This window comes from Alternaria infectoria, assembly GCF_024043175.1.
Source record: "Alternaria infectoria strain BMP 0036 chromosome Unknown scaffold_2, whole genome shotgun sequence".
Lineage (NCBI taxonomy): Eukaryota > Fungi > Ascomycota > Dothideomycetes > Pleosporales > Pleosporaceae > Alternaria > Alternaria infectoria.
Genome location: NW_026250691.1, coordinates 2,447,016 through 2,472,619, shown reverse-complemented (window position 1 = coordinate 2,472,619; position 25,604 = coordinate 2,447,016). Strand labels below are relative to the sequence as shown.

The 25,604-nt window shown below is 52.2% G+C and overlaps 9 protein-coding genes across 9 annotated transcripts; 6 read left to right on the top strand and 3 right to left on the bottom strand.

Annotated features, from left to right (window-relative positions):
• Positions 1-491: 491 nt before the first annotated feature.
• On the bottom strand, positions 492-1,994 carry J4E92_002218 (uncharacterized protein; the record flags this gene model as incomplete). Its single annotated transcript, XM_051493623.1, has 1 exon — positions 492-1,994. The coding sequence occupies one exon, from the start codon at positions 1,992-1,994 to the stop codon at positions 492-494; it is 1,503 nt and encodes a 500-aa protein (XP_051356854.1).
• Positions 1,995-2,414: 420 nt separating this feature from the next.
• Positions 2,415-3,071, top strand: J4E92_002217 (uncharacterized protein; the record flags this gene model as incomplete). Its single annotated transcript, XM_051493622.1, has 1 exon — positions 2,415-3,071. The coding sequence occupies one exon, from the start codon at positions 2,415-2,417 to the stop codon at positions 3,069-3,071; it is 657 nt and encodes a 218-aa protein (XP_051356853.1).
• Positions 3,072-3,284: 213 nt separating this feature from the next.
• J4E92_002216 (uncharacterized protein) lies at positions 3,285-4,718 on the bottom strand (the record flags this gene model as incomplete). The annotated part of the gene is made up of 1 exon (XM_051493621.1): positions 3,285-4,718. One exon carries the CDS (start codon positions 4,716-4,718, stop codon positions 3,285-3,287), a length of 1,434 nt encoding a protein of 477 aa, XP_051356852.1.
• A 1,211-nt stretch (positions 4,719-5,929) lies between these two features.
• On the top strand, positions 5,930-7,517 carry SEC61 (translocon subunit; the record flags this gene model as incomplete). The annotated part of the gene is made up of 3 exons (XM_051493620.1): positions 5,930-5,939; positions 6,046-7,069; positions 7,121-7,517. 3 exons carry the CDS (start codon positions 5,930-5,932, stop codon positions 7,515-7,517), a joined length of 1,431 nt encoding a protein of 476 aa, XP_051356851.1.
• A 768-nt stretch (positions 7,518-8,285) lies between these two features.
• On the top strand, positions 8,286-9,309 carry J4E92_002214 (uncharacterized protein; the record flags this gene model as incomplete). Its single annotated transcript, XM_051493619.1, has 3 exons — positions 8,286-8,505; positions 8,586-8,828; positions 8,885-9,309. 3 exons carry the CDS (start codon positions 8,286-8,288, stop codon positions 9,307-9,309), a joined length of 888 nt encoding a protein of 295 aa, XP_051356850.1.
• Positions 9,310-9,907: 598 nt separating this feature from the next.
• Positions 9,908-11,339, top strand: J4E92_002213 (uncharacterized protein; the record flags this gene model as incomplete). Its single annotated transcript, XM_051493618.1, has 2 exons — positions 9,908-9,912; positions 10,124-11,339. 2 exons carry the CDS (start codon positions 9,908-9,910, stop codon positions 11,337-11,339), a joined length of 1,221 nt encoding a protein of 406 aa, XP_051356849.1.
• A 49-nt stretch (positions 11,340-11,388) lies between these two features.
• J4E92_002212 (uncharacterized protein) lies at positions 11,389-12,202 on the bottom strand (the record flags this gene model as incomplete). The annotated part of the gene is made up of 2 exons (XM_051493617.1): positions 11,389-12,036; positions 12,086-12,202. The coding sequence occupies 2 exons, from the start codon at positions 12,200-12,202 to the stop codon at positions 11,389-11,391; spliced, it is 765 nt and encodes a 254-aa protein (XP_051356848.1).
• Positions 12,203-13,267: 1,065 nt separating this feature from the next.
• Positions 13,268-14,229, top strand: J4E92_002211 (uncharacterized protein; the record flags this gene model as incomplete). The annotated part of the gene is made up of 3 exons (XM_051493616.1): positions 13,268-13,857; positions 13,981-14,007; positions 14,121-14,229. The coding sequence occupies 3 exons, from the start codon at positions 13,268-13,270 to the stop codon at positions 14,227-14,229; spliced, it is 726 nt and encodes a 241-aa protein (XP_051356847.1).
• A 9,739-nt stretch (positions 14,230-23,968) lies between these two features.
• J4E92_002210 (uncharacterized protein) lies at positions 23,969-24,976 on the top strand (the record flags this gene model as incomplete). The annotated part of the gene is made up of 1 exon (XM_051493615.1): positions 23,969-24,976. One exon carries the CDS (start codon positions 23,969-23,971, stop codon positions 24,974-24,976), a length of 1,008 nt encoding a protein of 335 aa, XP_051356846.1.
• Positions 24,977-25,604: the final 628 nt, after the last annotated feature.

Sequence of the window (25,604 nt, the reverse complement as noted above, 5' to 3'; positions counted from 1 at the left end):
AGATGAGAACGGCAAGCTCCAGGTCGCTCAGCGACTGTACTTTTTCCGTGATGCGATCTTCCGAAGCTTCCATTGTCGATAAGATCTGGGAAGGCTTACTTCGCTCTTGTGAAAGTTCTAGAAGCCTGTAAGAAGTCTGGCGATGAAAGTGCTTGGACGCGATGGCTGTTTCCAAAGTCGCGTTCGGTGAGCGAACAGGGATGTGATGCCGCTAGTTCGATAAAGGACTAGACTCAAGTCCCCTGGAAGTCGCGCCCGGGCGGGCTGTGAGGTCACCGCCAGAACGTCTTCACGGGGAGCAGCTCAGCATGCACACCACCACACATCTCAGTGATTTTGCATTATCAGTAGCTTCGCATCGTTAGAGTACATCGGAAGACTGAGAACCAAGGGCAATGCCTCATGGCTGGCCACTCATAATGCGCTCCGAACCCAGTTTCTACCGTATCAGACCCCATTTCTTCCCCGACATGGCACCTTCGCTCCAAGGCTTAGCCAGACTTCTTCAAAGCGCCTCTGATCTCTTCCTTCGGTGTGTCGACGAGACGAAGACTTTTCCAAGTGGTTGACGGAGTAGTTTTGGGTACTGCTGGGGAGCTTAGTGCAGGAAAGGCTTCTGCGACGCGAGGGACCTTGCGCAGTGTGACAGGTGGGTTGACAGACGACTGAACAACAACTCGACCAGTCCATGCGCCATCGACGGCCGCTGGCTCTGCTGCGCGACTGTCCTCAGATCCGGTCTTGGTGCTTGACGCGCGAGAAGGCTTCGACTTTGGCGCAGGCTTCAACTCTTTCAATGCTTGCTCAGCTTCTTGTACCTTGCCCTCGAGTGCCTTCTTCTTATCCTTAGAGTCGTTTACATCGGCAGTCGCAGTGTCTAGAGTGTTCTGCCAGATGGTTGCAAGCCCGTCTAGGTGTTGGAGCTCGGCGACTTGACGAGCGAACACCGCAGCTGTATCGGGGATATGTGGCTTTGAGACTGCTGGTTGGCTCTCGTGATGCGGCATGGGGCCCGATGTGGGTTCTCTTGATAGCTTCTCGTACTCTCGCTTCAACTCATCGTAGTCGGTCTGAAGTACAGCCTTCTCAGTCTGGAGAACCTGGTTCTCGTTGTTGAGTTGGTCGTAGCCTTGTTGCAGAGCATTTGCCTGATCGTCGCGCTTCCTGTACTCCCTCTCTAGTTCCAATTTCGTCCGTCTCAGTAGCACTTTCTCTTGGTCTCCCTCCAGCATCTTGGCTTCTAGCACCTCTTTCTCTTTAAGCATTCTAGCGTGCTGCAAAGCCATTACATGAACTTTATGACCTGAGTCAATATGCTTCATCCCCTCGTCGTACACACGCTCTTTGACTAACTTTTCGACGTTGGTGTAATAGCCCTTCGAAAGCTGACGATACTTGTCGTTCAATATTCTTTCCTTTGCAGCAAAACTGCCTTCATCCATTTTCAGACTCAGCTCCAGCTCCTCTACTTTGCGCTTTTCGTCTGAGAGCGCGGCTTCGAACGCCTTCGCCTTCGCTTCTGATTTTAAAAGCACTGTCATAAGATTTGCCAGCTTTTGCTTGACAGCTCTGAGCTCCTCTATATCGGTTGGTCTGTTCGTCCAGAAAGACTCCAGCGTGACTAGCACCTGTGCGGCAAGTTCGTCACGTAGTTCGTCGATTCCCAGACCTGTTGCTTGGTGACATGTACATTCGGGTAGAGCATCTTGGTAGATCTTCCACTCTGCCTGGGACAGTGGTTTGTCACCGATAAGCTTTGGCGGAGTGTGACCCTGACTGATACAATTTTGGGTCATCTGTGTGAGCCAGAGCGCTGCCTTGATCGAAGTGACCTTCTGCAATGCGGGGCTCAGAGCGTTGAAAAGCTTCTTTAGGCCGTCGAGTTCACCAGTGATTATTGCTCCGGTCTGAAGATCCAGGTAGTCGAAGCCCATCGTGTGCTTTTTGAGATCATCGCACACCTGACCCTCGAGGGCCGCTACTGTGATTTCCATGGTAGCTGATGAAAGCTCTGCCGGTAACCTGGAATACCGATCAGCTATCCACCTCAGTCTCGGAGTATCGTAGTATGCTTACTGGAGTGCGTGTACAGCGGTACCGTTTCGAGGTCCAGGGACGGAATCAGAACCAATGTGGGCACGCGTACGTGGCTCCGTAGAGCTGACGTCGGTATTAGTGTCTTGGTCGTATGGTGAAATGACAAAGGTCCGTGGTAGGAGCACAAAGCCTTGGCCCTTCTAGCATAGGGTGAGCGGATGCGGCGCCCGCAAACCAGAATGTGGGGCTAAAGACGCGTTCGTCAGGTAAACAAATGCGTTTGCTATTGCGAGCCTACGTCATCAGCGCAAAAATCCTCCCACCGAACTCTAGACATATCACACAAACTACTGCCCTACCTATCGTCATCTTCAACGATGTCATTCAGCTCGAAGCATCCAAGCAACGGTATAGCCAATCACCTCCGAGCCACGGCAGCGACGTTTACCCCACTGGCCTCCAAGAGCGACGCGAAGTCTCCACACAATTACGAACGGCAGAATGATATCACCTGCGAGAGTTCAAGTTCTCTATCCCCACACGCTCAAGCAGACGAAACGTCAGACACCTCCAATGCCAGAGTAAACGTTGGAGCAGACGGATCTGAACACAAAATTGCAGAGCGCGAGACGAAGATGGACTGCACCTTCTGCGATTCCCTAGACCAACCACTCCAGTGCTGCCAGTCTCTCACGCTTTCACATCCCTGCCCTCACTGCGATGAGCTCAGCCAACTCTTCACCCGCAAAACCGAGGAACACAAAGACGAGATAGCCACTCTGCAGGACAAGCTACAGCGACTGGAAAAAGAATCACTGGAACAAAAGTTCACCAGGCTATGCGACGAAAAGAACACGAAGATCGATATGTTGAAACGCGAAGTCGAGAAGATCAACAAGGAAGACGAGTCACTGAAGGCGGAGAATAAGGAGTTGGAAAAGAAGCTGAAGATGCTGGAGGCGGAGATTAATAAGTTACAGCCACCTGCGGCGTTCACGGTCAAGGAGAAGAAGACCAAAGGGAAGAAGAAGTAGAGTCTGGAAGTTCTTGAGGGCGTCATTTCTGCTGGCACTGTATATTAGAAGCTCTCTATGTCAATCACAGGGTGATATGGCGCTTATCTGTGCCCTCCCATACGGCTTTGTAGTCTCACCGCTAATCAAAGATGTTACATTGACCCCACGATGCTAATGCCGAAACTTCCAAGTATCCACATGAACACGCTGAGGTGCGGTATATCATGTCGCTTATAGAGGGCTCTCTAAACGTCGTCGAGCTTGTTCGATCTTGGCGTCCAGCGATATTATTTCCGCTTTCTTCTTCTCATTTGAAGCTAGCTTGGCGTTCAGTCGGTTCTCAAAATGCTTCTCCTGGCCGTCCAGACGATCTAACTCAGATATCGGGGCGGGCATGTTGCTGTTAGGGGTAGTGAGCAACGGGTCAGAAGCGGCTGAGTTTGATCTAGAGTTTGTTGCAAGTGTCATGGCGTCGAGACGCTTTTGAAGGTCATCGCGTTCAGCGATAGCGTCGTTGTATTCTCCTTGTAATACGCTAGTTTGGTACTGTAACCTTCCCAGCTCTTTCTGCAGTTGTGGATATCCCTCTTTGTAGTCTACCAGAAGCTCGTTGTCGGTGATGAGGTCTTTGCAGGTCTCATCCGTGGCCTCTTTCACATTCTTGAGGTCTGTGTTCTCCTTTACTAACCTTGCATTCTGTTGCTCAAGCTTCTGATTGTTCTCTGTGGTACTCGCAACCTGTTTTCGAGCAGTTGAAAGTTCATTCTTCAACTTCTTGACCTCGTCTTGAGCCGTGTTGAGACTCTTCTCGGTCACCCCTAGACGCTTGTGTGAATCGAGGTGCTCGCGGCGGAAACGATCAGTCTCTTCGCACTTGGCAGACAGCAATGATTTATGTTGCGTGATAAATGTCTGCAATGGCACGCAAGCATTCTTCGTGAACCGGCTGCGCAGTATTTCAGCTTTACGCTGGTGGCTCCGCAAGACCGCTTCCTCATTGCCCAGCTGAGTCCTAATACTCGTTAAGGCAGCACGATACATGCTCCCATGTTCCTCATCTTCGGCCTGTTCTTTCTGTAGCTTGATCATCCGTTGGTCGGTTCTCTCGATGGCGGCCCTGGCCTCAGCGATTGCTTCTCCCACACGACGGACTTTGGAAACCAGGGTGACTATTGAGGAATGCATTTGTCGCAAGTCCAGTGCAATAGGTTTCATGGCCTTATCATCTAGTTCCAGGAATGGTTTGATCCAGTCCATGAATTCCCCTTCCGTTGCGACCTCAAACGTCCCCTTCTCGGACGATGAGCTAGTTGGGAACGCAGTCAACGGTCCATCGCCTTGAAAGCCCGGGCTTTGACCGAATAGTCCAGTTGGAGGAGTTTGCGACGCTTGGTTACCGATAGATCCACCGGGATTGATTGGAGGTATCGTTACAAACTTAGGATCGGAGGTTACGAATGGCCACTCTAGCATACTAGGCAGAGCCCGTTGGCCAGAGAGACCTCCAACCGAAGATCCAGCAGAGGCGTGCTGCCTGAACACGTTTCTATCACCATGAGGTACGTACTCGTCTGACATTTCGAAGTGGAAACTACTACCTGGCTTTTCAGAGTGATTCGATTTGTCTTGATCAGCCTTCCCGTCACTTTGAGACGCGCCAGACATGTTGTATTTCTGACGCGGATCTATTGTCGTTCTGTAGGTGTTGGGGCGTTAAGATGGTGATAAAAGAGCAATTATGGGGTGATGCTTTTGGTGGGTTCGAGGAGGTGCTTCCGATGGAGTAGACACTACGTTTGCTGTTGCTAGAAGTCGGTCAGATTCTGGAAGGCACTACAACTGTCAGGATTGGACGGGACTTGCGATGGAACTCGTTGGTGCTGGGATGCTCTATATCTCAAAGGAAAAACGCGCTGGGATCTGCTGAGCAGCCTTGTAAAACAGCCCATCAAGTGACTGCCTCTTATGACACAATCAGTCACCCTTTGAGCTTCGTGATCCACTCTGCCCGACGTCGCCTGTATAATCTTCCTTATGACTCAGCCTTTTTGAGAAAGATTTCGACCTAGTCCAACTCTTCAAAACCGTCGGCTCGACCAGACTTCAACTACGTAGAGATGCCAGAACAAACTCCAGAAAGCCGTGCCCAAGAGAAGCGCGATTACATTGATGCTTTGAAACTACAAATAGATGAAGCAGAGGAAGAAGACAAGAGGCTAGACACAGAGCTAGAAGAGCGAAAGCAGGAGCTGAAGGATCTAGAGGTCAAAATTAGGGAGAAAGAAGGGTATATCATCAAGCTAGACATGAAAAAGAAGAAGGGGATGAAGAAATGAGTAGTAGGCAGAAGGGCAGCTTCGCTCAATTTCTGATTGATATAATGCGTCCTCGCGTGGATTGCCACGGCGCACAAGACAGTAGTAAGACCACAAGCATATGCGTAGTTGGCGAGTGTTCTTGCATTCAGACAATGCTAGTAAATCGCAGTCGGTTCCCATCGTGCTCGTTGTTCAAGGGTCCCGAGGTCGCGCTCCGCGGTGGTGTTGATGAATGCATGCAAAGGCCGCGACGTGAAGGCAAGACTGCGCATACAATGACATCTGCCACTTCCTGGCTCGAATGCGAAACCCGACTGGTGAAAGGTCAAACCCCACAAATATCAGAACAGCGTGGCCTCTTGGGAGTTTGGTGGGAGATTCGCGATAGCTCAGGGACGGAGCTACGGCTAGCGCGCGCACGGGTAATTTCCCCAGCGACACGTTGCGAAAGCTCATGAAGCAAACCCCCTCTCCATCTTCCATCAACTGGCTGTTCGCAACCACCTTCTTCACCTTCTCGTTGTCTTCTTTCTTGTCTCTGGGCCATAGTTCGCAATCATGAGCGGCCGTAAGTCTCCATCCCACCTGTCAATGGCCCGGCGAGGCGTGCGCGCAACACCTGCGAGGAATTAATTACGGCGCGGACGAACACCACAGCTAACGGTTGCACGTAGTACGGTTCCTCGATCTCGTCAAGCCTTTTGTGCCTCTGGTGCCTGAAATTCAGCTGCCAGAGAGCAAGGTTCCTTTCAACAACCGCCTGGTATGGACCGGTCTCACCCTCCTCGTCTTCCTCGTCATGAGCCAGATGCCGCTCTACGGAATCGTGTCGTCTGATACCTCCGACCCGCTATACTGGCTCCGCATGATGATGGCGAGTAACAGAGGAACACTGATGGAACTGGGTATCACCCCCATCATCACCTCCGGCATGGTTTTCCAGCTCCTCGCGGGAACCCACCTCATCGACGTCAACCTCGACCTCAAGTCTGATCGCGAGCTCTACCAGACCGCGCAGAAGCTCCTCGCTATCCTCCTGTCTTTCGGTCAGGCCGTCGTCTATGTCATCTCGGGTCTCTACGGACAGCCATCCGACCTCGGTGCCGGTATCTGCGTTCTCCTCGTCATTCAGCTGATGATCGCTGGTCTGATTGTTATTCTCCTCGACGAGCTCCTCCAGAAGGGCTACGGTCTCGGCAGCGGTATCTCGCTCTTCATCGCCACCAACATCTGCGAGTCCATCATGTGGAAGGCTTTCTCGCCCACCACCATCAACACTGGTCGCGGTCCTGAGTTCGAGGGTGCTCTCATTGCCCTTGTCCACCTGCTCTTCACCTGGCCCAACAAGACTGTTGCGCTCAAGGAGGCATTCTACCGCCAGAACCTCCCCAACGTCATGAACCTGATCTCCACCGTCATCGTTTTCGGTGCTGTCATCTACCTCCAGGGCTTCCGCGTCGAGATCCCCGTCAAGTCTGCCCGCCAGCGTGGTGTTCGCGGCTCATACCCCGTCCGCCTGTTCTACACCTCCAACATGCCCATCATGCTGCAGTCGGCTCTGTCCTCCAACGTCTTCTTGATCAGCCAGATGCTCTACAACCGTTTCTCCGACAACCTCCTCGTCAAGCTTCTCGGTGTCTGGGAGCCCAAGGAGGGTTCCGCTCAGCTTTTCGCTACCTCCGGTGTCGCCTACTACATGTATGTCTAGTCATAGTTCACGCTACAGAACCAGTCACTAATGAGCTCCAGGTCTCCCCCTCTCAGCATCACCGAGGCCCTCTCCGACCCCTTGAAGACCGCCATCTTCATCGTATACATGCTCGTCGCTTGCGCTGTCTTCTCTAAGACCTGGATCGAGGTTTCCGGCTCGTCTCCCCGCGATGTTGCCAAGCAGCTCAAGGAGCAGGGTCTGGTCATGGCTGGTCACCGTGAGGAGTCCATGTACAAGGAGCTCAAGCGCGTCATTCCTACCGCTGCTGCCTTTGGTGGTGCCTGCATTGGAGCTCTGTCCGTCGGCAGCGACCTTCTTGGTGCTCTCGGTAGCGGTACTGGTATTCTCCTTGCCGTAACCATCATCTACGGATACTTCGAAATTGCCGCCAAGGAGGGCGACATGGCCGGCCTCAAGGGCATGGTCATGGGCTAGATTAGCCCATAGGGATATTGGATTTTTGATTTGAACGACGGATGGGTTGGGGTTGGGGTGCTTCGCCGCACATTGTAACATATGATCTAAGAACAAAAGTTTACGAAGGTCTCTGGCATCACTTTACGTACTGCAGCGTGGCGTCTGGCTAGGCTCACGATGTCGGCCCTTCTCTAATGTATCATTGTTAACCCTTAAACTGCGTTTGGACCTGATCGCACCTGCAGTCCACGGGTATCACTTGAAGCCTTCACGTGCTCGGCCTTGGCGTGTTGCTCCTGGCGCCTTACTCATCGAGCTTCAGTCGTTCTTACCCTGTCTGTTGCTTGCACCTAGGTATCGCATCCAACGACAGGTATGCCTCCGCCGTCAGCAAGAGCCCACGTCATGGATTCAACCTTCAACGGCAGTATCACATTGGTCAGCTTAGCGAATGCGAAATGTGGCTTACGTGCGTACCAAACCGCCACGCTAACGCATGCTGCGGTCTGCGATGCGAAAGTCTGGGCATTGCGGCCTAGGAAACATCGTCATACACAGCATTGAGGCGTTTTATACATGGGTAATGCGAAGATTAAGCGAATGCGATGTACTGCTGCGCATGCGAAATCTGGTCATGATGCAGAGCGTGTCTTCAGTTTTGACGAGTACATAAGATGTGATTGTCGCTGCTTGTGGTGAGTTATTGCAGCTATCTATTTGACTACTTCCTCGAGTTCTAGTACTCAAACTTGATCGTTTCGCTCGGGTTCCGGTTATTCTGTCATCATGGCAAGCTCACTTAGCATCGCTCATGCTACGCTGGACTGGAAACGACAAAATCCACCTAAAGGGCCAGACTTCGATTGGGAGATGTACCGTTATGTTCCTTCTATGGCTGGAGCAATCGTCTGCCTCGTTGTATTCCTCGTCATGGCTCTTCTACATTTGTATCAGTTTCTTAAGTCGAGGAATCGGATTATCGTCTTTGTGGTCATCGGCGCTCTGTGTACGTTGTCCCCTTCTTGTTCCGCGTATTGAAATCATCCCTCAAAACCATCTAGGATCTTTGCTGATATATGACTATAGGCGAAGTTGGCGGATACGGCGCACGTATCGCCTCTCACTTCGATAATCAAGCCTGGGGCCCGTACATCACTCAAGGTGTACTGACACTTGTCGGTCCTCTATGGTTCGCCGCAACCATATACATGATGCTTGGCCGTACCATCAGACTCGCCGGTGGTGAAGACGTCAGTCTAATTCCAGCGAGGTGGTACACGAGGATCTTTGTCACTGCGGATGTCACAACATTGATCATCCAGGGCTTAGGTACGCGCACTCGACAAAGAAGACGATTGAATGTAAACGAGCTGACAATGCAACAGGCGCCAGCATCATGGGCACCATGCAACTCGCACTCGCGCTCGCAGGCGAAAAGATCGTCATCGCGGGCCTAGCACTCCAAGTCGCTACCTTCATTGTCTTCCTCGTCGCCTCTTTCGATTTCCAAATCCGCATGAACAAGAAAGTCGATCACCCTTCAGCAGACTGGAAGAAAATGCTATACATACTCTACAGCGTCAGTGCGCTGATCTTGTTCCGCTGCACGTTCAGACTCATTGAGTATGCGATGGGCAACGCTGCGTATCTGATCGCGCATGAATGGACTCTATACTGCTTTGATGCCGTACCGATGTTTTTGGTCCTAGTTTTGTTGCTAATTCTGCAGCCGAGTCGCTATGTTGAGGGAAACTTGGGGAAATCGCGACTGGACAGCGATGGTGAGGCTGGTGTTACGGAGAGGAAGTGATGGGTTTTGGCAGTTTGGTCAGTACTTTCAGCGCGCTTGGAGCAACTTTCCCGGGTGTCCTCTATTTTCCCAAGCGCAATACATTTTGCTTCTGCCCTTCAGTCTGCTTACAACATCATATTTTCGGTGAGTCCTGGTATGTTTGCCTGGACGCACGCAGGCGAAACGTCTCAAATGCCGTCGGCTTTGTACAGCAGGCTATAACATGTTTTCACATGCCACTAACGTCTATTGGAGTTTGACAGCCGGCTGTTGCGAAAGCTCACTCTGACCCCTATGACGTGCATGACTCGAGGTAGGTCAGATCTTAGCTCTCAAGCTTGTGGTAAGCGCACCCAGCCACATCCGGTGGCACGCCTCACGCAGCACCACCTCATGCTTCCACAAAATGTGATTCCTCAATCCATACTAGCTACACACAGACATCGAACGGGATGGCGCGCCGCTCCACCACGTTCGTGACTAAAAGGCCGCATCGCAAATCGAGGGGCGGATGCTTCACCTGCAAGAAGAAGAAAGTGAAGGTACATTCAATATTAAGAGCATGCATATAGGAACGTGGTATTGATCTGGTGTAGTGTGACGAAACGCAGCCCAAATGTGGTTACTGTAACCTCCGAGATTTGGACTGCGAATATATTCAGAATGTCCCCTCGACATCTCGGACGTCGTCCGCCGGCCCATCGTCGAGTGACGAGGGTCTACCATCTACATCCAACACTCCAGCAAACTTCAACGATCTTTCTGCCCAGTTGATACCATATCTTAGCCCACACTGCCATACATCCATAGGCACCCTCACAGCGCTCGACAGTCATCTATTGCAATACTACAGAACAGACGCCTACCGCACCGTTGTATCCTGCGACGATGCCATCATCCAGAACTTACACAAAGAGACTATACCCCAACTAAGCATCTCCAACCCATTTCTCCTATACGCTCTACTCGGCATGACAGCAACCTACAGCAACAACATGACGCCCAACAAGACGGTCGAAAAGCAAGCCCTACTCTACCGCCAAAAGACGTTCTCGACCTACAAAGAAGCCCTCAAGAACATCACAGCCGAAAATTACGAAGCCGTCCTCGTAACAGGTGGTCTTCTCCTTGCGCTCGTCCCCGGGCCAGCCACCGACACAGACGAAGATTACCTCGAATGGGTGTTCGGCCTCCTCAAACTAAGCGAAGGCCTGCGTATCCTCGCCTCCCTCCGCTGGGCCCAAGGCATCGAGAAACTCTCCGTGTACCCGTTAGTACGCCGGGAAATCAAGACGCTGCCGCCTCCCCCCATCATCGACGTGGCAGCCATCGAAGCGCCCATTGGCCCTCTGGGAACCACGCCTGATAACCCCAATCCAGCACCGACATACACGCCCATCCATCTCCCCACGCAGAACCGCCTCTTTCTTCCACCACCCCTAATGCAGCTTCTCCAAAGCGTTATCCGTGGAAAAGAGTCAGGAACGCTAGACTGGCACCGACCAACCCTTCTCCCCGTCTTCCACGCCTTATCTCCCATCTTCCTATCTCTGTATTACTACGGGCTAGACTCTGACTTCTACGTCCGCATCTTCGTCTGGACGTCCTTCCTCATGCCGGACTATCTCCAGTTGATGCGGGACAAGGAGCCAAGAGCGCTGGTTCTGTTCGGGTGGTGGTTGTCGCTGGCAAATTTAGCGCCGAAGGGGTGGTGGACGGGGAAGCGAGTACGTAAGACTATGGGGGCGATGGTGCGGGCGATTCAAGCGCAGCCTGTGGGGGATGGTGGGCTTGCAGAGCGCGTTTTGGGGAGTGCGTTGAGGATTGTTGATGTTGTTGATAGGGAGGGGAAGGAGGCGGCGGCTAAGGCGGTGTTTGACGATTGGCCTGGTGTGAGTTGGGAGGAGGGGCCGGGTAGGGCTCAGGCGTGGGAGTATGGTCAGCTGGTGGATCTGGGGAACTTGGGGGACTTAGGGGACTTGGATGGCGGCTTGGGCATGGATGCTGCTGTGGGTCTCGATCTACAGGAGCTTGGTATTTCGGTTTGAAGTTGAGCTTTGGATAGCGTTGCGCATGAATCAGCTGGCTGTAAGCCGCTTATTGTCCTATCTCGGGCGTTGTCCCAGCTGTCTCTGCAGCAACATTCTTGTTTCCTGCCTCCGAGTCTTCCTGGTCCTTCCCGCCTTTTGGCTCCCTGAGCATGCAGTATAACTTGATAGCGTCCTTCTCTCCCTCTCCATCCCTACACTCCATCTCCCTCGCCAACCGAAAGCCAAACTTCTCATAGATCGCGATATTCGGCTCACTCCTGCTGCTCTCCAGATAGCACATCCTCCCCTCTTTGTCAGCCATATCCAGCACCTCTTCCATTAATGCCCTCCCCACACCCTGTCCCTGACACTCTGGCAACACAGTAACAATATTGCAGAAGTAGTACCCCTTTGGATCCGTCCAAAGTTCAGACTGCGCTTCCGCCTGTCGCGCTTTCCAAATCCAATATCGCGTTGTACTGAGGCCGCCGCGTCCGTACCACAGGTTCATGCGTATTTGGTTGGCCCAGAGATACCAGTACGAGAGGTACAGTGACCAGGACTCGGGTTCGGACGTGGGTCGCGGGGGGAGCCACATGGCGCAGCCGAGAATCTTGGACGGGTTCGCGGTGTCGCGTGCGACGTGGAAGAGGCCATGTTCGATGCCCCAGCGGCATCGTAGGGTAAGGGATACGCGGTTTCGTGTTAGAGAGACCTGTGATGGTTAGCAATGCGCGCGAGAAGACGGTTACTGAGGTAAGTACCTTCTCGCGATCTGGAAAGACCCAGTTGTTGTAAGGGTCATTGGCGAAGGCTTGTTGTATGGTGTCGATTGCGCCGTCGATATCGGCCTCTTTCATGCGCGTTACTTGTATAGGCATTGTGAAAGGTTCTGTTGTGTTGCGGTGTTCCGAGATTCTTCGTGTCACGGCGGCAGTAGATACGAAGATAAATGCGCCAGCCTCAAAACTGGCAAACTTCGATAGCCAGCCATGATAGGTGCGGGGAGGTTTGTAGAGCTTGTCGCATGCAACATGTGGATTGGTGATGAGATGGGAAGGTCTAAGCGACAATCACGTGCATTGCGGGGCCTTCCGATGCTTATCTGCGCAGGCGCGTACGAACCATCTTCACCAATCCTACCTGCAGCTGTCTTGGCTTTGTTACACAGCTCAGCCTCGTAAAGATGTCAGCTTTCAGGAAGAAAAGCCGGGCCCTGATGCCTTGGAACCTCATGACAACGTGCCCTAAGAATGGAGACTTCCGAGCAAAGACTCAGCCGGGCCATGCGACTGCCTGACCCAACTATTGGTTTAAAACGATCCCAAACAGATACTACAGATGGTCAAGCTCAGCTGCGCCCCGGTTATCAGGCTGAAGGTGGGGTAGAGACGGCGGCAGCAGATCTGCTTCATCACCGGCCCATGCCTCCTTCGCTACAATCCAGAGAAAGACAGCAACCTACCATGCCGCCAAAGATTCGCACTTACCGCGATAGATATACCGAGATAAAGCGAAAGGCCGAGCTGACGCGAAGCGATCAAAGAGTACAGCAAAGCGATGAAGAAACCCAATATGAGGAGACCATTGGAAGTCGCGTGGCATGCATAAAAGCTCGTGTAGCAGAGCTGACGGGCAACGTTGATAGCGAAATTCCTGTTTCTCCAGAGCGTAACGAAGGAGGGCCTTTGGCATTATACACCCGTCGACATACTGCCGAGAATGTTACAAACTCCCCAAATCTACAGCCTGTGCCACGTCGCAATGAAAATTACATGGAGCCTACATATATCGACGATGCCCCAGCCGTGACACCCGTCACCGAATCCGTCAGACTGTCGACTAGACCACCATTCACGAATGAAGTCGACCTGACTCCGATTGAACAGGAACCATTTTGCAGACCGTGGTACCCTGAGTCAGTGTTACATCGCATATTATCGGAGATGGATGTTGAAAACACTCGGAGTGCTCTCGAACGCCTTGGAATTACAGATCTGTGGCTACCGCTGTCGAAACAACTACTCAAACGATTCCTGGGTGGCCCCAATCATGTCTCAGAGTTTCTGGAACTACAAGACGAACATCTCAAGGCGACTTTTGCACGTTGGACGCAGCCTGTCTCAGGAGAACACATATATGACATGATGATCAATCATTGCGAATTTGAGGACGACGAAGAGATATTTGAAGAGAATCGGCTTCTCGGCGAAGGCATGGTTGGCCTCGTCGAAGAGGTGACGGTACGATCCCGAGAACCACCCATCATATGCGTACGGAAGAAGATCGTGAGACCCAAACAGCTCAAAGCGCATCAACAACTCATGTCTGCCTTCATGCGGGAGATCAATGTCATGCGTCAAGTTGATCATCGACACTGTGTTCACTTTCTTGGGAGCTACACGGACAACGAGTCTGTCAATATTCTGTCAACGCCTGTGGCTGATATGGATCTTGCTACCTTTCTCGATGAGCCTATCGGGGATCAGGAGTGGAACATACTCTATACGGGCATCGATTGTCTCTGCGACGGGTTGTAAGTGCATGGCAACCTACCGTTTCTGTTCTTCGCCGCCGAGCCCCAGATACCAACGACGTATCAATTGCACGCTTGCTGAGCAGGTGGCACAAGTGGTATATTTTGCTAATTGTTGCCTAGATCATACCTTCATGAGAACAAGATTCGGTAAGCGCATGAAAAGCAGCCAAGCACACAACTACAAACCTCAATGCACGAGCGGTTTCAATTGCTTCGCCTGCTTTATTATCCCTCGAGAACATGAAACTGACACTACTTAGGCATGAAGATTTGAAGCCCCAAAACGTTCTTGTCCATGGTCGGAACCTGTTGCTTACCGACTTCGGTTTCAGGCAAGTGCCTGTTTCAACATCATTACTTTGGTTCTAATTGTACGCAGCTTGGATTTCTCTGATGACTCTATTTCGACAACTACCGGACGTCCATCAGCGTGGACAATCCGCTATTCTGCGCCGGAAGTCTTGGACTCTGAACCCCGCAACCGAGCAAGTGACATATTTTCTCTCGGGTGTGTTCTGATCGAGATGGTTTCCGGTCTCTACGGACATAGTCTCTCCGAAGTCAAGGATTATTGGAAAAGGACTAGCAACGGACAGTCAAGTTTCGCTCGCAATCCCGAGGCGACTTCCTCATGGCTCGCACTAATGTCGGACCATCCTGACAGCGGCAGACTCAAACCCATTGTCGATTTCTTGCCAGAGCTGCTGGTCACAAAACGCCTAGATCGACCCTTGGCTCAAACAGTCGTCGATAGACTGAGTAAGCTGTGCCTACTTTTTCCTGACCCTCCACATCTCGTCAACACCTGTTGCGGACCGCCGCCAGTGTGGATAGAAGGTCTTCCCCCTGAGCGCATCAGAGGAAGTGGTTTGCCAAAAACACGTGATCAACAGTTTTGGTCCGACCTTTACAGTAATTTCGATGCCGTCAAAGACAGAGAAATGACCTACATCATACTCGACCAGTATTTCGAACAAGTTGCTACGAAGCATGACTGTTACTCCTCTATCTGGGATGTTCTCCGCGACAGCGATATACCTTCAATCAAAGCTACATGCGACATGCTCTTCCTCCAATCCGATAAGACAAAGCCGTTACTAGATCACTTGAACAGCCAGGCTGTTGCATCAACAACACTCGACCTAGACCATGTGCTGCCGCAAGTGCTCGAAACGTATACCGCGTGGCAGGCTATATTCACAGCGCTGCGCGTACAGATTTTCACTCCCGAGACGCAATGGGCATCGACAGATGTACAGCGTTTTCAATTGAATGGACTCTTAACTGTGCAACGTACGCGAACAGTACAAATCTCCATGGTTGGTCACGGCCGTTGTGCAGGCGACAATCACTTCTTCAGTTCCGTATTCTACGTGTTGGCATTCAAAGTTTACAGTGAAGGTTACGAGCCTTCTAAACTGGGTGCGCCTTTCGTAGACCTGAGTGTGACGACACCTAGCTGATTTGTTGATGATGACGGGTGTTGCTTACGACGCATATCCCAAATTGTTGCAGTGGTGTTAAAGTTGCATACGTAATGGAGGACTCAGCCGATAATCACGCCGACGATATACTGAAGTTGCGACGTGCGGCTTCCAGGGTACAGGAACAGCTTATAGGACAGCGCATCAACTAGACGAAAGCGAAGCATAGGGAAAGCTGACCAAGGGTGGGGACAAGTCTCGACATATCATGCCGTCAAGCCATTCGTAATATAGTCAGACCAATCTTGATCATCATCTCCTGGACTATGTATTACACAAATTCGCGGCTCCAAAGCCGAAACCACAAGCTGTTAGATTAGAGTGAATGTCCTCATTGGCTTATGCTTAAGAGATAGCACGATGTCAGTACATCATGGATGGCTTTTTGCCTTGATGATGTCAGGTTATGTTGTTGGCTTGGTGAGTGCGGTCTGCACGCAGTCTTGATCACCTTTGGGCCACATCATCACACCTAAACATGTTGCCGCATTCTATGTCCGGCAGGATGATTCGTTACTAGTAAACTCTAGGCCATTACCACATCAAGGGACTCTTGTGGACGAAAAGGAAAGGGACCAGGTGAGTAGAACTGATGGTGTGCGGAACTCAGGTGTCAAAGGCAAATGTGCAGCATGAGCAGCGATCCAAACAGTGCACATAGAGTCGCAAGGTCCAATTGTAACTCCTATGTGGTAGTGACCTGACGAAGTAAGAAACTAGCCATCACCCATGTTCCACACGCTCAAAAGTACGCTGCGCATCAAGCGTACGCTTTTTGTGTGACTCAAAAACCTAGATGCGCAGACGCATGCTTACCTTTTCCCTTAACCAACATCACGACGAATCAAGCAACCAAGAAGCTGCATGATTGCTTTTCGTGACCAAGACATTCCGCTTCCGCGATAACGCTCATACACACGCAGCACACACACATCGTGATAGTTCTACACACGAACCCACATACTCACCGCTCGAACCCAAAAGCCCATACTCACACATGCGCTTATGTCAACATGTTCGCACAAAGCAAGCCCCGCACTACACTACAGCACACTACCCCAACCCCAGCCCAACGTCTATTCGTCATGGGATCGACAGTCCTGCATGGCCTGGTCAGTCAGCCTACCGAACCCAGTCCAGCCCAGTCCGATGACACCCTCCCGCACTGTGCGCGGGCGAAGCGAGTGAGCATGAGCGGTTCCGGATAGCGAATGCGAGTATGCATGGGAGCTGGTAGACCTGTTTTGACCGGGCCGTTGTTGGGTTGAGAGTCGATGGTTGATGCGGGTGTGTGGCATGACATGTGTGGCGAGGAGGCGCTGCTTTTTTGTTCCGGGGGGCTATGCTATGCGATGCTCTGAGTCTGTCGTGATTGATGTGGCGAGGGACATGTACATGGTCTTCGTACTTGGGCTGCGTAGTCGGCCCGCTGCGTACATGTATGTGTATACTTATCGGTGGATGGAGGTGACCGGCGTTGTTGATACGAACGTCTATCGTGTTAGGTCTATTGAATATTTTTTGGTGGTGTTAGGACATGAGTAGGCACATGATGTCAACGTCCGAACGTCGGCATTTTCCTCCTTTGCGATCAACATGTCGACGATCTCTGTTCAACATCTTAGGCTCTCGCTTACGGCGATGTAGTATACCGTGAGAAATCAGCTGATTCGCCGGGTTATACAGCCTTGTGTCCGGCTTTTTCCTTGAACCGTGGCGCTGTAAAGGTTAGGTATGAGGAGCAGGCAGCCAACCTTGTTCGGATATAGAGCATGGATGCAAGCGCGAATACGGAATGAGACGGGTTGGATACTTCGTGAGCTTCCGCTTAAAGGCACGATTATCGGCGTTGCATCCGTAGCGACGATCCGGAAATTCTTGGTTCCGAAATGTTACCTGGCATTTTAACATGCACATGGAAGGCACAGTAAATAGCAATAATATCCCAGGGTGCTGAGGCAGCAGAACCAGGCCGTGTTGCAAGATGCATCTGCCGGAGGACAAGCGGAGACGGGTACTGTACGCAGCGCAGCATAAGTGGGCAGCTAACAAGACGCAACTAGAGATTCGAAAGCGAGAACCTGAGCCATCCTTGGATCATCGTGGTACTTGTTGATCAACTGAGAGAACGTAGCCTCCGCAAAGTCGAGACCATCCGTATGACAGCGTATAGCGCCTGCATGTACCCTTGAACTGTAAAGGGTGGGTAACTATAAGGGCAGATAGTACCACTTGGTGTGCATACAGGCGACCCGCTGGCGGCCGACGATTCAGTGTTGGGCAGTCAGGCAGCCAGTACGTGGGAGTGCGAGAGCGATCGGAAAGAGCGGAAGCAGGAAAAAAAGTCGATGAAACGCAGTCCGGAAAGTTAAGCCACCGTGTTGTGTGGTGCGGGTAGTCCTTGAGCGGTCTGTTTGGGGCAACTCCAGGTCATCCTAGGCACCGGATTACTGTTAATGCTAGTAGCCAAGAGGGGTGGTGTTGCGAATGCGGGCGCTGATGGAGCGCGTACTAGCCGCATCGCCGTGAAAACATCGGTGTGTTCGACAAAGAGGCAAGCCGGGGCTGCCGTGGTCATCAGACAGGCTGGGAGGCAGGTGCGAAGGCGGCAAGTCGGGCAATAAGCGACGTGCGTGTACTCTACGCAGAAACCGATCTATGTCCTGGGCGCCCAAGAATAGGGCGTTCAATTTGCTGAGACGTACAAATCAGGACCATGCAGGTGTGACTGCTTCTGCGCATAATCGTAGGCGAATAAAGAAGGTACTTCGGGTCGTCGCTCAGTGGTGGAAGTGGACTTTTGGGATCGCCGCGTAAGCACAATTTAGCCTAGAGCATGTCTAGAATAAGAAGATAGGCGATTTGCCGATCTGGTGAGGTGGAAAAATTCATGGCGCATGCATGGCATCCGTGGGCCCGTTTGCACCGTCATACACCTGACGGGGAACTACTTGCATAGGAGCTTCCGTAAGTGAGTCTCAGTTGGCAACTCAAGGATGGTCACCTCCACACAAAGGACGGCCCTTGTCAGCAGTGATGCACGCAGTAGTACCGAGCCTTGGATTGCATTTGACACATCGCCTGATGTAACAGCGGCCGAGTGCATGACTGGCGGGCACCAAGTTGTGTCTTACAAACGAATAGCAACTGCTATATAGGGTTCCGACTAGGGGTGTGCTGCTGGAATATTAAAGCGGAGTGCAATTGCCGGATTGGTGCGTAGTATTACAAGACTGAGATCGGTGGTGTAACTGTAAGCGGTAAGCATAATGCTAGAGGTGGCCCGACCTCGGATATTCTATGTGGCAGACGTGCTGATCGAGAAACTTTGCTCTATATTAGCTGCCATGTCGACACAAGTTGCAGCAGCAAGCGCCTCAATACACCCTGATTCATGATGACGGCCGGATCCATCGCTCCTCAGGATGCATTGTTGTATTGGATTTGAGGCGGTTGGTGGCAGCTAGGTACCGAACCTAAAGAGGTGCGACAGGCAAAAGGGTCGCGGTGGAGCGGCAGAAGGAAAACAAACGCTCGTACTGCGTGAAACCGAGTCACCGCCGGGCCCTGGTAAAGTGGAGAAGATTTTGCGGAGATGCAGGCTGGCTTCAGCTGCTGCGTCGTAAGACAATTAGCATGGGATCGCCCGACAGAAGTTTCATCAGTTGCGCGCTCGGGTGAAGCGAAGGTACAGACGTGTACACGATACCCACGGTCCGGCATGCTCGTGCGGCAGTCTTGGCTAGGTAAAAGTGATGCAGAGTCATGGCTTCTTCTTGTTAATGTACCAGCAACTTGTACACACAAGCGAGTCAACGGCTGTGAGCTGGCACAATGGCGGTCTGACTGGTCAGACTCGTACCCCGGCTACGAGCGCATATCGTGTATGTGGAAATGCCATCTTGCCCCATGGTCGTAGCCCTAGTGATGTTGAGTGGGGTGTCGGTGTCCGATTCCCTCTTCGTGCGTCACACGCGCATGTTCGAGATGCTGTACCGCTGGTGCTTGCCTGAGGTGTGCAGTAGGACTTGTTTCCGGCAAATATCCAAGATTGCGTCGAGCACAACTTGCAGCAGTAAGGAGGCTCACCGACGAGCTAGTGTGGCTGCTGATCCAAGCAGACAGGAGGCTTCAACGGAGGACGGCGATTGGACAAGGGGCTCTCGACGTTGAGCAAGTGGGCTCGCGAGCCGCCTGGTGAGGCTAATGCTCGCTGGTGGGCAAGGATAAAGTGCCGCCGCGCCCGCAAAGAGAATTTCGCGTTCGCATGGGCCGACCATGATCTAGAACACATCACACGCAGACAGGCCGATACCATGCTAAGGGATCGTCGTCGTCCACAAATAATGCAGCTACCAAGCCGACCGAGTTCTTTTTCATGCAACTGGTTCACATCGTGCTTCACCTCGCGCTTGGTTAGGGTGCTTGCGTGACCGGGAAACGACCTGTAGCCTGGCCACGTCTAGTGAATGGTGTTGACAAAACTCAAGGGAACGCCAGGATGATAGACTATCATGCTGAAGGTAACGTCGTGTCAACATGACCATGGTTGATATGGCAGGGCGGGCCATGAGGGACTTTGTGGACGGTTTGAGCTAGCGTAGCGATGCCGCTCATACCGTGATTCTCTGCCCTTCCAGCATTCTTAGAGATGATGCGACGCCACGTTTGAGACCCACTCGACTCGTGGGCCACCCGCTGATACGTCATTAAAGGGTTTTTCTTCCCGTGTTGCAGATTCCCGGACTGGGGCTGTCAGCGCCTGGCTTCAACACACTGGCACTGTGATGAGTGCAGCACCCGTGCCGCGTCCATCCAAGCGCATCCTCTATAATAATGCCGCCCTGTTTCGGCTAAGGGCTGGAACCTAGTTATGTAAAAGCACCTACAGTTACGTTCTTACTACTATCTTTCTTCTTTACTAAATTATAAAGTCTTTAGTATATAGCTAATATACTACTAAAGTTAGCATATTACTTTTTATAGTTACTTAGACTTTTATTAAGTTTATCTTTAACTATTTTAAGTTTCTCTAAGCGTACTTAAAAAATAGTAAAGTAATATAAGTTATAGAGAGCTATACTATTAGCTTAGTAAGTAGCTTTTAAGTTAGTATATACCTTTCTAAAAGCTACTTTGCACCTTAGTATAAATATATATAAGTATAACTTTATCTCTTTAAGTTAAGCTAAGTTTAGGTTAATTATAAGTAAGTGTTAGCTACCTAATTTTTTCTAGCTCTTTTAAAGTTAATAGCTAGTCTATTATAGCGCTATTAGTAACGTTATTATTAATTAGTAAGATAGTATAATTAGTAAAAGTTATAATTAAAGTAATATAATAAAGAGAAAATTAGTCTAGTATATTACCTTTATACTAGCTACTACTTACGTAATTATAATATAGCTAAAAGAGCTTTATAGTTTATAAGAATACATACTTAAAGTACTATTAACTAAACTATAGTTTTACTTTATAGAAGAAAAAGAATAGCTTATATACTTAAATATTAAGGTTAGAATGGGCTAGAATAGACGTAGTAGTAGTAGTAGTAGTAGTAATAATGCCGGAGAAAGCCTTTTTGAAACCACGGTTTTCACAATCTCGATTGATGGAGCTTACGGCGTACAGCACGGCTAGGAGGCACGGGATTCCAGATAGTGCAATGTCTGTGATGGCGCGGCCTATTGTCTCGAGCGGATCATCTGAACGCGAAACTATGGGAAGACGCGGGTCAGCACTCAGCACCTCGATTCGACGGTTCGTAGATTGAGTGTACAAGATCAAGCGACGCTTTGCAGAGCGGGTTCCGGTGACAGTTCGGTGCTTACTTTTCCTGTTCACATATTCGTCTCGTGATGCACAAGTGTACAGCTGCGCCGCAATTTTCGTGGATCAAAATGACCGAGGCCGCGTGCTGCAGAGTCAGACTGGCTGGGTGTGATACGCGGGATGTGCTGAATTACGGAACACGGTGCATTGATTCGTTCCCTGTGGCTCGCGCTAGTTGCAACATCGTTCACTGACGCCCACACTCGGTGCACTTTGTTGATGACCGACCTGTGATGGGAGTTGCTTCTTTGTTGGTACACTCAGGATCCTGCGGCAGGCGCCTGCACACATGGTGCCATGAATTGTCGGCTCCATGATTGGGTTTCAGCTGGACAAAACGGACGCCATGTGTAGATGGGATGTGGCTGCAGCCAAGCAAACGTTGACGATGCTTTTGAGTGCATCCGTGAACAAGACCCCCATGCAAGGACCCAAGTGCAGCTTTCATATGCTCTTTTTGGCGACAAGATGCAAGCCCCCTGACATGATCCTGTTCGTTTGAACCACCAAAAAGATCCTTGCGCCCGCGTTGGACCGCTGTAGATCATTCAGGCGGGACGAAGCCAGGGTTGGTCTCTCGGCGCTTCGGCTGCATCTCATCAGCCACGCGGGGATTTTCTCATTTCTGGTTGTCGAACGGCACTGCCGCTTTGGGCCTGGTCACCGTGGGGTCAACAGGGAGGTGTGAAGACCTTGTCGTGAGATGGAGGGATCGGTCGGCCGCTTGTCATGTTGGTTGAGACAGCGGTGCTGCAAATAACGGTAGATGATAGCGGCATGCTTCAATAGATGGATCCTCACGAAGCATGCGGCTTCTTTGTCACCGGGGCGCAGGCAGGCTTTGTGCTTCGTATTAGGTGCAGCCAGCACTCATCGTGATGATCGGATCCACTCCACCCACCGCGACGTTGAAGGGAATACCGGCGTGCTATAATAGGCTTCGACCTAGTCTATAGATGCGCTATTTGCAGTGCTAGACGATGGCGCGAGCGGAATGACATGCCAGCTACGTGAACGCGCGTATCGCCAGTCGGCCACACTGTGCCCGGTGTTGAGTGCCGGGTGCGATGCGCAGTGTTTGGATCAACAGACCGGTCGCTCGGTTGTTCACGCCCGACAGTCGACGTTAGCCACGGTGCGCATGGTTTCAAGGCGTGCCTAGGTGGAGCACGACGCTGGCAAAAGGTTAAAGTGCTTTTCCTCGGCGGTGCCTAAGAGAGCAAGGGTGCAAGACTCGACACTACCTCATGTACGGGGGCCCTTTAGGCGTAACCCGTCGTGGCGGCACATGTACCCAGGCCGGGGGGTCGACCGATGGACGGCGGCTTCTTGCGTCCGGTGTGCTCAGGCTACAGAACAGTAGTCAGGCGTATAAGGGACAGTAGCGACAGTACCGTAGTCAGGATAGAGGACTAGAGGATGCAAGGCTGATGACATGCCGATGCTCAGCGCTGATTGCTCCAATCTCCGCGAGTGGCTCGCCGTTGGCTGTGTGACCTCGGCCAGCGATGCATGTCTGATGCTGCATGCCTCTGCAAAGTCCCATGTCATCGACTCGCCCGTCCCCGTTACAGGCGGCAGGGGTGGACTAGCTGCATGCCGATTTCTGGAAGACGCTCGGCTAGGGGCAGGCCAATGGACAGCCCGGAGGCGCGCCCACCCCAGATCGCGCTTGGATACCGTGGGCCAGCAGTGTGGTTTGCCGGCTGCACGCGCGACCACGCAGGAGGTGCTGGGTGCGGGTATGGTGGACCGATTGCAGTGCGCGGGCGGCGCTGATTGGCTTATGTCACTAGCGCGAGGGCTGCTGTGAAGGAGTAGGCGTAGCGCAGCAGGACCCAACCTCGCTCCGCTTCTTCCAACCCTTTCCGAAACTACTGCGCCAACCAAAGTTTGACCCCCCATCCGCCCCTGATCTCGCGATGCTGCTGGCGCCGACACGGATCGTTGCTGGATAATGCACTTCGTCCTGCAGGCCTCCCACACACGACGCCCCATGTCGTCCATGGAGTATCGCCGGCCGCCTGCCACTAATCATGCCATGCGCAGGCGCGGCTAAAACATGACGCTCCTCTTCCCTAGCTGACCGCCTGGAGGCCACCGCCCCATGCACACGACACTCTCCCCGGCGTGGAGCCCAGCTGAGTCGCACAGCACCGCTCGACAGGGCCTAGTCGCACTACCGCTTTCTGCCATCATCGTTGCGGGCGCTGTGGTTCCCTGGCCTGCCTTCTCCATGAGCCGGCCGTCGACTAGCTGCACGGATGCTCCGTTGCGCGTTGCGCCATGATACATGGTACGCCGCCCTCGTCTACCTTCCCTGTCGTGTGATTTGGTCATTCCAAGTCTTCCTTTTCGCTCCACGCACTATGCCTTTCGTTGATCGTTCCAGCCGTGCCACTGGCCCTAGTCGTCACAGCGCACCTCACCGAGCCATCCCTTGGTGGCTCCGTATAGTCAATACACTCCCGTTCCTTGTCTGCACCTATTCCACTATTAGCTGTTCTTGAGTTTCGCTAGCCTGGCCCTGGCCGTCCTTGCACCATGACTCCGGCCGCGAGGTTACTCTACCTCAATTTCCCCATCCACCCATCCTGATCTGTCTATATCTCTTGGCACCCCATATACCTATGCAGATGCCCCCAACCCAGCACGCTTCCAGGTCAGACAAGACTGATTGTCACCGACACAACCGCCTGCCACATACAAACCGCTGAGACATTCCGCCTCTCTCCTGTATATCATCACTGCCTTCCCACACTACGACTTGACTACACCACCACTTGCCCACCATGTCCGGCCACATGCAAACCTCAACGCTTCACCGGCGTACCTCTCGCAGCTCAGGCAGCCAATCAGCATGCCGATCATCTCGCGTTGAGAAGACAAAGAGCCACCACAACAGCCCAAAGAGCATGGAGAGGAGAAAGACCACCACCGAGACCAAGCTCTACGCTTCGTTGGACGACCACTACAGAATGATGTTCGGTGTACCAGCCGAGGAAACCGAAGACCGTCCCCAACCAAGCAGACCTGTGAGCTGGCATCCATCGTCTGCACAGTTTCAGGCTTCACAACAAACCAACTACTTCGAGCCCATGCCTCAACAACACTGGTCACAACACTACTCTCCCTCATCCCGCGACTCTCAACACGGTTCTGACTTCTACTCTCTGTCCACACGTAACTCCATGTTCGAGCCCATGACCAGCACCCCGGCATACACCAACACCCAGTCCGAGAGCGGCTGGCAAAGCGTTCAGCCCACACCCGGCTATGTCCACTCTTCTCTAAACACTCCCTCGACCGAGCCTCTACCATGGTACCTGCAGCAATGGGCTCAAAAGAACCAGGCTCAAGCATCTACCGACTTCCTGCCTATTCAACACCCTGCCCAGCAAGACCAAGATATGGAAGACGACGATGGCGAGAAGCTAGTCGCACTTGGTCTCTACGATGCACCAGAGCCCTCGTTGAGCTGGGGTGCCCTCAACAACGAAGGAACTGGAAAGGGTCTCAAGCTCGAGGAGACTTGGCAGCCACCTGAGGCTGACGATGAAGAGGAGGAAGACGACGATGCCAGCTCTGAGGCCAGCGTCGAGGAGCCATCGCCACCTCTGCCGGCACAACAGGCACAGCACCTGCCCGTTCATGTCAAAGCTCAAACACCAAACAACATGGAGGGACAGAGCTTCTTCTTCGACGAAGACGAGTCGGTGACAAAGGAGTGGTGGTTTCACCAAATGAAGCAGCCCACCATGCCGGTGCGGGACGCCGGGCTGGGATATGGCTGGTTGTAATCTAGATGTCTGTTTCAAACGTGCGACCACGACAGAGGTCCATTGCCCTATCTTCGAGGCGAGCATTTTTTCGAGGCGAGTTCTTTCAGCACAGCGCGGCGTTTTGCATGGTTCCGCTTGGGACCGGAAAAGGAACTTAGAGATACCCTGCCTTTAGCGGCATTAGAGTGAGGCTTTGCATCGCTCACTATGAGGTCAGATGAAGATGATGTATTAGATACCATCATCAACCAAATCAACTATATAACACCATACTTTGGCCCAATATGCAGTGCTGACGAGTCTACTCTATGATGCTTGTGAACACATAGTGCCCAAGAAGCCCAGCAGTGAGCCGTCGACGAGAAAGGAAGGTGCACCCCATCGCGCACCTGGCCTGCCCCAGAACTCACAGGATGCCGTAACACGATGCATCCTCGTCCTCCACAACCCACAAGCTTCTTCAACGCTTCTAGCCTTTTCGCTCAGCCGTGGTCCCAACGCACTCTCGTCTCGGCGCAAGCCGCCATGTACCAGCCCTTAGTGCACCAAACACATTGCATTCCAAGGCGACCAGCACAAGACACACCAACATCATGTGTCGGCGACATGCCGCCGTCCTCCGGTCCTAGTCTGACGCAACAGGGCC